The sequence below is a fragment of the Rhea americana genome, unplaced genomic scaffold (assembly GCF_003343005.1).
Source record: "Rhea americana isolate MKP2758 unplaced genomic scaffold, rheAme1 scaffold_125, whole genome shotgun sequence".
NCBI classification, from domain to species: domain Eukaryota; kingdom Metazoa; phylum Chordata; class Aves; order Rheiformes; family Rheidae; genus Rhea; species Rhea americana.
Genome location: NW_028185317.1, coordinates 371,141 through 381,809, shown reverse-complemented (window position 1 = coordinate 381,809; position 10,669 = coordinate 371,141). Strand labels below are relative to the sequence as shown.

Here is a 10,669-nt window from a genome sequence, read left to right as displayed (position 1 = left end):
AACAGCATTTCTGTGCAATCTGACAGGGATAATTCATCACGCTGATCTTGTGTTGGGGTGAGCAAAAGACCTACAAAGTATGACTCAGTTGCTGTGAGGTTTTATAGTTTATTAAGCTGCTTTTATGAGAGTATCAATCTTTCAGCATTCTGCCTAAGCCAAAATACAGATTTCAARTATGGTTTTGTTTTGTACAGGGGATGAAAACAAGGGAAAGCCTGCTGAGGACAGGTTATAGAAATATCTAACCCAGTTGCAGCAAAAACGCATGGTTCTTGAATGGCCGTGCTTGGAAGCTGTTCTTGGTGTATCAGCAAGGTTCAATGCTGAACTGTTAAGTTCCTCACTCATTTAACTTTTTCTTCTCTTTATAGCTGAATCCTTTAAGGAGTTTGCAGAGTTGCTCCATGAGGTAGAACTTGAGAGATCAATGATGGTAAGATGATCTTAACTGTGCTCTGGTCATGAGTCTTGTTATAAAGTTTAATTGCTAAATCGTAGATGAAATGTACCAAATAACTTTATAATATGATTTTCATTATCTGGAAGCTGGGAGCCCTGCAGACATTGTGCTTTATATCATATCTGATCTGCCGTGTGATCACAGTGTGCCTTCAACAGCCCTGGTGAAGATGCTGGAAGGGAAGTGGAGAGATTGTCCCGTGTGAGTGTCCAAGGCCTCTCCCACGTGTCAGGCAGTCATTTCTCTAGTAGGGTCCCAGTAATGGTGGGGCTCCCTCGAGGTGCCCCCGCAATCCACAACAGTTTTCCTCAGTGGCCAGTTTGATCTGCAGAGTCAGGTGTGTGTTAGCTGGTAACAAACTGCTTTTGTAGGGAAACAAAATGCTGACAAATCTGAAGTAACATGTGTTTTTGTCTTCATTTTTTTTCTGTACGAGTGAGCAGTTGTTCCTCTGTGTTCCTGCCCTTCCTGGCATGCAGTTCCTGCAGAGCGATTCACTCCCTTCTGTCTCCCATTACATTGTGCCCTCCTTGCCTCCAAAACTCCTCGATAGGTAGTGAATGTTGGCTTCTCGTTGCACTCTTTAATTCCAGGAAAAACATGAAGGTTAGACTCAGTAGAGACCTTTTACAGCATGCCAGGAATTCGCTGCTTGGCTCTGCTTTCTTCTGCCTTAATACAGCATGGAAAGAGCCCCTGCTAGGCTGTTTAGCTGAGCCAGAGCAGTAGGGACAGCCACACCTGATGGGAGTTGTCTGCACTGCACAGTGCATCTCCCCTTCCCCTTTTCTAAAGCATCGAGGGAACCCTGTTGTAATGGGAATTGCAACGGGGACAGACAGCAAGGCCAAGTCCCAGGCCAGGGTCGAGCTGTGAGGAGCCAGTGAGGGAAACAGAGRAACCCCAAGGGGTTTCAGAGCAAGAGCACAGAGCATGTCTGAGGAAAGTGTCTGACAGGCAYTGGAAGAGGCAAGGTCAGACTTTCCTTTCTTGTTAGCAGTTATRTGCAGCAACATGGTTCACAGCAGTTTTGCTGTACCGATTACCTGCTATCATTCCTCTTCTGACTTATCTCAGTTAAAGGGAAGTCTTTCATTTATTTTAGAGCCATCAAGCCCAATACTTTCTATCGTCAGAAATGCCAGATTCTGAGACTGCGGTTATGGAAAGTCATGCCACAGATACCAGCCTCCAGCCTTCCCCCAGCCTGCCCTTTACATGCATGAGCTTGGGATGGTCATGTTGCTGCTTCTGTGAGAAACAGCTCACGCGTATTGGGGCCTTGCTGAGTTGAGGTCCTAGACATGAATTCTTATGGATTGTTTAGCTTTGAAAAGCAGCTCGTTTCAGGATTATTGCAGTTGATTTCTAGTGGATTCACTAAATGTGAGTGTCTGCTGTCCTCACTTGGAAATGCTAGGAACTGATCCTGTTCTTGGCTTTGGGATCGTATTTTCCTGTTATAGCTTTGCATTAAAGAAAGGATGGGGCTATCATGGAAAGCAGGACTAGTGCAGGAACTAGCTGAGTGGCAGTGCAGCAGAGTTGTCCCAAGCAGAGGAATTGGTAGGAGATGCGGAGGGGAAACAGCTGCTGAAATGCATCTTTCTGCTACTCTGTTCCTTCCTGTTAGATCAGCCAGGGTAATTCTGTGTAGGCTGAGAACCAACTGAGGTAAAAAGTAAGTAGCAGTCTCCAAAGCGTTTTTAAAATATCTGTTCTACTTTGTGCTCCTCAGAGAGATAAACAAAGAGCCTTGCCTCCTTGGAGACACTTATAATCAGTACTCACACAGCGTCCTGCKTACTTTGAATATCTGTTAGCCCTTCCCATGTCAGTTATGGCAACAGTCCTCCTGAAACAGGATGAGTTATAGATACATTCACGGTAGGCAAAAGCTAAGGGGATTCTTCAGCCAGCCCCTAGGCCCAGGTGTAGCATGGTGGTGATGATGCTCAGAGCGCACCAGCAGTGTCATCTGTGCTTGCAAGAGGGCTGACTCCACAGAGCTAGTGGCAATGCAAGCACTGCAACTCAGATACTAGCCCTGTGCAATGAAAACACTTAYTGTGGTCCTCTGAGGGTTTGCCACTAGCTTTATTGTAGTGCTTCAGTTGGCAAGGTCCAGTGGAGGCAGAGCCTTCCTTGGCTGTGTGCGTGCTGTGTGATGGGATGCAGGCAGGAACCACGGGTGGGACTGCTGGTCGCACAGGTAGGTACCAGGGATTTTGGAGAAGGAACACAGCATTTTAGGCAGAGAGATTTCCCTCACCTTGCATTTGTACAAATGAAGATAGTGGGTAGGAGGAAGTCCACTAGTAACTCTGACCATTCTGCTACTTAGGAGGTGTCCTCAAAGCCTCGTGTGATGGCAGTTCATGTTTTCCCTGTATTATAAATGGGTGAAGGAAGATACAGAAAGTTAAGTGGCTTAATGTAATGACAGAGCATAAACTGCAGTTAAAGTGACATGATTTAAGATTCTTGGCTTTTAGTCATAGTCAGCCTCTATTTAGGAGAAAATTATTGTGTGTCCTGTAGTTAAACTGATTCCTTGTCTGTACTGCAGGTGCAAAACGCTAGTGATTTGCTGATCAAACCTTTGGAAAATTTTCGGAAGGAGCAAATAGGATTCACCAAGGTAAACATTATTATTTTTTTTTAATTCTATTACTGTGTGTGGACATTCTCCTGTGTTTTTATTGTTTTTAAAAAGTGCGAAAGTGTTGTATTGCATCTAGACTTCATTCTTTTAAAACCTTCCCTATCCAATGCTAGCGTTCAGCTACTGGAGTGAAAGAGTCTATGCTGTGACTTTTAGTCTGACTTTTCAATCATGAAGTGCTCCAAAACCTTTTCCTTAATTCTTTGGATTCTGTTCCGGTATAATTCCAGCGCTCTCTCTTTCCTGAAGAAATAATGCTTGTTTCTGCAAGTGATCAAGAAATACTCCTTGCTGCTTTCACTCAGAATTTTCTCCCTTGTTCATTCAAGGTTACACATATCTAACTTGAGAATAAAATACCTTTCCCTGACAAACGTATGTGGGAGGGAGAAAGAATTTTAGAGGCCAGTAGTCAGGACTTGATTATAGTCATAGGTCTTGTGTTATGAAATATCTAAATAAAGTCTCTAGTAAGCCTTTCAGATTGACCAAGCTTCTAAAGCAACAAACTATAAAAAGCAAGTCCTGTACATGTTGAGCAGAAAAGATTTATTTTTTCCCTTGTCTGCTGTCAAAAAGTYAAGGTTCCACGTTACTCTATCTCCAGGCTTGAAAATGGGCCTGGCTTTGAACCAGCTCAGAAATGGAGATGTTTTGGAGAACACTTAGAGCTTGGATTCAGCCCAGCCCATCTGGAGTCTTTGACATTCAATAAATACTGGATTGAAGAAATGAAGAAATTTGATCACCAGCTCTCCCTTCAAAATTTCCCTATACAACTCTGATGCAAAATGTATCTCTGAAAAAACGTAGCTCTGTGAATGTCATGACAGCAGTGGTCCACTGTAAATGGTTTTGGATTTGCAAAGCACTAACTGTGCGTTTCCTGAACCAGGCACAGAATGAAAGCAGCCTCACCTGTGAGCCAGCTGGTTTGCAGGCATCTGTGCTGCAAACACAGCACACATGCCCAGGGCAGAAACAAAACTCCTTCCTGATTGATCTGTCAGTATTAACAATAGAACCAATAAATATTTAGGTAAGAGTCATGGGGACAAGGTCAAGCTTTTTTTCTCCTATTCTGTGTTTATAGAATGCTTAAGAGGACGATGAGCTGCAGTTGTTAAGATGACAACATGCAGATGTCCTTCAGACTGCTTTCTTCTTGAGCTAGCCCTTGAGGTCTGTAAGGATTAATTTTTCTGCAAATTAGATCTCTCCTCAGAAAGGCATGCCCACCTTCTGTCTTTGAGTGGAATAATAAGCCACCTGCRTTAGAGCCTACTGATACCTCAGCTTTAGATATGTTTCTTAGCACAGTTGGCGTCTGCAGTCCTGATCAACTTTGAGCACTGACTTGATTGCAAAGACATGGATTCACTTGGAAACATACAATCCTTCCTCWGTATCTGTTGACAGGATAAGGTACTTCTGGTGGAGGTTATCGGTCAATGAATTTGCAGTCTGCTTCTCAGAAGCAGTTAAAACAGGTAGTAGAGAGTAGGATTTGACTGTAGGCTTCTTGGAGATTTTTTTTTCTTTTCCTGCTATGAGAAACGTGAATTGCAAAGGTGTTAAGGAACACTTCAGTGAAGAGAGGGCTCCAACATGGATTAACAAAAGCACTTGGCACCTAGGAGGATGCAGAAAAGTGTTTTGCACTCCACATTTACTGATGCACACACTGAAATGTAATAGGAGATAACTGATACAATGAGATAGGAGATTGCATGATGAATATAACACTTTCTCTCCAATGCTGTTCTGAAACCTTGAATGGATGTGAATGTTTTCAGGTGTGTTTGAGCCAGTTCCAAACACTTGCCCTTACTTCTGATGCTTTCCTGACTGAAGTCTGTGTTTATTCCACTGGCCCAAATTCTACAAGCTGGGCTGAGTTCTTTGAGTGTTGACTCAGTCACAAAGACATTCATTCATTTACCAACTTAGAGATTTCCTCCAGGTCATTTGCATCTATGATAGCAGAAGGCACGAAACGCAAATGAGGACTTCTACTAACTGTGCATTGTTGTGATGAGGTCTGACTGACTCCATTGCTGCCTTTCCTCTGTTGATTTGCATGACCTGAGTAAAGTTCTTCCTGATTCTCACCAGTGTGAAAGGGGCCAGGGCCAGGCTGTCATGCAGACCAGAGACATGGCATAGAGAATTTACACTCTCTGATTTCTTTCCCGTATTTTGCCAGAGTTGCCTTCTGTAAGATGTTTTCTCTTCTTTTTGCAAGTTGCTGAAGCCAGATAGGAAGAGCATTTCAATTGGGTCTTTGTGATGACTCTGGCTGGAAAGAAGCCAGATAGTCTGAGTAAGACATCTGAGACTGCATTGACCCATTTTCCTGGGCAGTGAATGGAGTCTCTTCTGTGACGTGGTGCATGCCAACACAGGGAGCCTCTGCGGGGCATCACTGGGATCCGCCGGAGGCTCCTTCTTCAGCTACTGTCTTCTGCTAGCAGCACATCCTTTGGATTTTTGCTGTTTTCTATTGACTTGTCCAAATCTCTGCAATGTGTTTGGAGTCTGAAAAGGCTCCTGGCGTGCAAAATGTATTTTGTTTTTGTTTTGTCTTTTCCTTTAGAAAAAAACAGCCACTAGAGCTAGACTCCTCACTTACTGGGTCAATCTGCCTCTTCTAGGATGGAAACTTCAGAGGATTCTAGTTAGAAATTGAGAGAAAGTTTTGTTCAAGTCAGTTTGCCCCTCTTACCCCTCAGGCCTTGACAGCTTCATCTCTCAGTTCAAACTGGGAACTGAAGCACTTTCTAATGGGCACTGCGTTCTGTTCAAGCTCTCATCAGCGGTAGGTGATATGCAAGGGAATGCTGAGCACRTTGTAGACTTTCAGCTGCACCTATCCAAAGTTGCTGTTGGATTGACAGCTAGCCTAGGCAGTTAATTTCTAGAACTGCTGTTCCTTTCTGATCAAACTGGCATCTGCTGAAGTTTAGAGAGCGAAGCTTTCGAAGAGCACCCTCCTTTGTGAGTGTGCATAAATGTATGCTGGCTGTGCTGCTCTGTTTGCATTAGGTTGCAATCCCCTTGGTTCCTCTTCATGAATGAGAGTTGGGTGGCTTCTTGGACTTGAACACTGGCAGATCTTAATAGGAAGATAATGCTGTCCTTTGCTGAATATTCATGAGGAACTAATTTGTGCTTGTGTTTGCAGATTGTACTTTGGTCTGTTTCCCTCTCTCCACATACACCCTCCCCCCAATCTTGCTCTGTTCTTTAGCCAGCAAGCTCTTAGAAACCTTGGCTCCAAAGTCATGAGGGATTTGTAATTCATCCTTCTGCTTTTCAGTTATATGTTAATGAGGCAGAGTGCGAAATGACTGGCAAACTCTCTTCTTAGTTGCCAAAAATTCAGTTTTGTGCTGCATTCATTTTCACGTGGCACCAATTATTTTGTATAAGTGAGCTGTGCTCTGTATATGTGATGTTTGTATCAGTAGTTGTTCCTGATACTCCTAAGCCACTGTGAAGAGCTCATCCTCTTCCTTTCCCCGATGCAGCGTCCCCAGGCTGCACGCTGGGTGCTCTGCCAGAGAAGAAAGCTATTTCTGAAGGATTTCCTGTCTCCAGCTTCTGAGTTCCTGTTAAAGAAGTTCTTCCATTGCTCTCTCATTATTCAATCTATATTTTTAATTATAGAGCTAATGCTCTACCACAAAAAGGTGGTAGAGCCACCCTCCATGCCCTCCAGGAAAGGGCTGCCCACCTGTGAGCTAGTGGCTAAACGCCAGGGGGTCAGTAGCGCRTGATGTCCTCCATGGCCACAGGCATCAAAGCTTTGCAGCATCTGCAGTGGTATCATTGCTGTCCAGACCCACGTCTGCTTCTCCCGAGGACAAGATGTGCTTAGCTCACTGTGAGTTGAACAGGAGGGAGCCACGTTGTTCCAGAGTACCTTGACAGTCATCTTGCTCTTACATGTCAGCACAGGCTCTATAGATATTTCACTGTGGGCAGTTGCAGTGAGTTGGCAGGTTGGGCAGCTGCCACATGTTCCCTCAGTTTTCACTTTCCACTCAGCTTTCCAGGGAAAAAATACAGTATTCTAGCGTGAGAATAGATAGCACAGAGCTGAGGAGATTCATCTCTGTCCTGGGCTCATGTGRAGAACATCCCTCATGACAGCTTCATGGCATGGGACAGCTGAGTCCCTTGCAGTTTCCTTCTAGTGGCAAGAGGGGCTCCCCACTTGTTGTCTGCATGTCACACTTGCCCTTGTAGAAAGGCAGGACTTCCTGAAGCTGCACCATGAGCACAGGGAGATCCTGAGTCCTGAGCTCTTTCTGACCCCTTAGCTACTAGTCTGTATTTTCCTAAGGAGTWGGGCTGGGGCCCTTTCATGTCATGTTGAAAGAAACCAATTTTGTATGTCATCTCCATGGAGACAGTCGGGCTTTTGTTTGTTTGTTTTTGGAGCTAGCTTTTCCTCACCAGAGGACTTGCTGACATGCTGTAAGCATCCTCTTCTATTTGTGACATGCAGGCAGCAAGAGATGTAAGCTGCAAACYTGTAATGCTGCTTCAGCCGTAGCTGGCTCCCCATGCAGCTTTGTTTTAATATGATTCTGTGGCATGTAGTACAAAAAGCCTTGTGGTTTTGTAACTCCTTGTTGTAAAAATTAATCTATGATTAGGGTTCCTGGCTTTGTTACATATGGCATCTAATGGCACAGAGAGGCAATTCAAAGCGTGACTTTATAGAAACAATAACTGCTCCTTAGTAAATGTTTTTTTGCTTCTTTGGATGTGGATTTGCTCATCACCGGTACTAGTCACAAGGGTTTTGTTTTGTTTTGACAGTTCTTCTTGGCATCAGTTCTTCAGCTGCAGCTTCTTCAGTTAGGTTTCACTCTCAGAGGACTATCTTTTCTTCTGGGTTTGATGACTGGGCCTCTTTATTCTGAGGCATGAATTTGCTAACATGGAGTTACAGCAGCCCTGATACTGCAAAGGGTGACACCAAAAAATATACTTACTTATTCACGTTCAGGGAACTTACCATTACAGCATCTCTGCAATGGGGTAATTGTAATACCAGGGTAAATAGGTTTGCTGTTCTAAGCCTGGACTACTCTTTCCGTTAAATACAAGCAGCTGAACAGARGGGTTATTAGAGCGCTTCTGCAAGCGTTACTGCGTTTTTCTGAAGTAATTGTCCTCTGACAATAGCAATGGACAAGGATTACAGAAGCAGCTTTTTTGTGAGGTCAGAAATACTTTTCACAGGGAGGCAGCCAGTAGCAGCACTATTCCACCGTYTGTCTAAGGTTCCTCTAAGGAGCCAGTGTCCAACGACATGAGCCAGAGTACTAGGGATCAGTTGCTCCTCCAGAAGAGGCTGAAATAGCTACTGCCTGGTGGAGATCTGATCTAGCCATTAGATTTGAGTTCCTCTGCCCTTTTCTGGTGGATGTTGTCCAAGATGGATAACATGGGGGACTGTGTATGTTGGCCATCCCAAAATGTATAAACTTTGTACACCACAAGTATTTCCCTGTGTGTGCCCACTGGAAGATAACCTTTCTTCTTTCAGAGAGAATACAGCAGCAGCCACTATGAATGTGCTTTCTGGGAGTATTGAAAAGCTATTGGTATTTGAAGAAGAGAGCATTTTTCTTGAAACCTTCATCCTTAGCTATCAAACTGCCCTTAGTAGCCTCTGTTTCTTTATGCCCCAGAAGTGAACCTCTGAAACTTCTGGGACCAGCTGGCTATTCTCTGCACCCTTCATTGCCATTCATCTCTCAGAATTAAGGAGAAAARTGAATGTTTGCAAGCACAAACTTCACTGAGCCAAACTGCAAGTTTTGAGAGGCCCCCCCTCATATCCTGCTGTGTAGAACATCCTGTTAGACAGACTGTGTAACCCGTGGAAGTGGAACAGGGAAATGAAACTTTACAGAAAGAGAACTAACTAAAGAAACARAAAAGACCTTATTTAAGAAACACAGGCTCAAACACTGTCACTATTGAATTCATTATCAAATTAACCAGTGTATGATAGTTTGCTGATTCTATCTGGTCTGTTATTTTTAGTGTTTCTGGTGCATGTTTGCTTATTCAGAAATTTCTGTGATATTTAGTGGTGTTGACAGCTCCATGCAACATAGATTTTAGGTTCCCTGMTACATTTGTTGTTAAGTTTGTTTTGGTGATGTGCAGAAATGTGAAGGCTTATACCATCAGTAGGAGCAGAGCTGCCTTTCCACCTTTTGCTGTCAGGATACTCTCAGCCCTCTTCACTGAACATCGAGAACAGGGATTTCTTATCCACAGCCTTCTCCAGCTTTATCTCTACCTCTTCATGAAGACATTCGGCTATTGATATTCCCTCGCTTCACCCTGTAGCTTATTGCGTGTAGCAGGTTCCAGATGGTGGTCGCATTGCAAGTGCAGACACGGAAGGGTGGCTTTTACATTTTTCATGCACTGATCAAGACAAAATCCTTGTTTTGGACAACTAGCCTATCGTCTGATATGAATAGTCCACTCTTAGAGGCTTAGGTCAATGTAAAATGTTCTTCTGTGAAAACAAGCAATAGGCCAGTGTTTTCTTGTGAATGAGTGGGAGCAAGAGAACATAGYTGCAGGGCTTTTAGGAGCTATTTTTTAGAAGATGTCATTAATTCCACAGTATCTTGGGACTTCTTAGCTTTGCATTCCACTTGCTTGAGTCTTCAAAAGCTAGACACTGGAGATTTTGGCATCCTATACATACCCTGTAATACGTATGCACTCATCCTCAGCTGCTTGGAGCTGGTCTCTGTCAAGAATTTTCCTTACTCTGTTAACAGAACTAACTGTCAGCAATCACAGATGGCTCAGTTACCCTCTGTCGGGAGTATTTGCCTACTTGGCTTGTACAGATGATAGTTGATTGATTGTCATAGTCCTTTCTGGTTTCTCAGCCGTTGTAAGGATAAGCGAAACGGGCAGGTTCTGAGCTCAGCTTCTCCCTGGGTTTTCTCTTAATGTTTCATTCTCAAATGTATCTTTTTACTTTCATTCTGTGTATTTTCCCTCTTAGACTTACCAAGACAAAAAAAAAAAAAAAAGATTAGAGTGGTTCCTTCGCAATCAGAGTCGGTCTTGCTTCACAAATCAGTCCATATATCATGTTTGTGTGCCTCTCTYAGGCATGTTTGAGGTATAGAATAGATCAGTGTGAACCATCATCAGTGTGTGCCRTTGTCTGTTGCCTAACAAGTACTATTATGTCTGATTAAACATTCTCCTGGTCCATATTCAGACTGAACRCTGCACGGTGTAATTTATACATATTTTGACTGCAAGGTTTGTGATCTCGCTTTTTACCACTGCTGTTAAAGAGATGGTGAGTTTCTTCCCATGTATCACCATTACAGTCTTTTGCTTTCATTCCAATACATTTCAGAAACAAACAATAAAGCTTCAAAACAGAAAAGCTGCCAAACTCCTACTAAATCTTTTCTTATCCTGCACATATCTTTGGCAYTATTTCTGAACTATGTGAACAGCACATTAGAAAATGG

General features: G+C 43.4%; 1 protein-coding gene across 1 annotated transcript in view; it reads left to right on the top strand.

The window, feature by feature from the left end:
• Window positions 1-10,669, top strand: part of OPHN1 (oligophrenin 1) — a 90,849-nt gene that overhangs the window by 41,937 nt on the left and 38,243 nt on the right. The window contains exons 4-5 of the mRNA XM_085325997.1: window positions 375-436; window positions 3,033-3,104. Coding sequence (XP_085182123.1) covers window positions 375-436; window positions 3,033-3,104 — 134 coding nt within the window. The remainder of the gene's footprint in view (window positions 1-374; window positions 437-3,032; window positions 3,105-10,669) is intronic.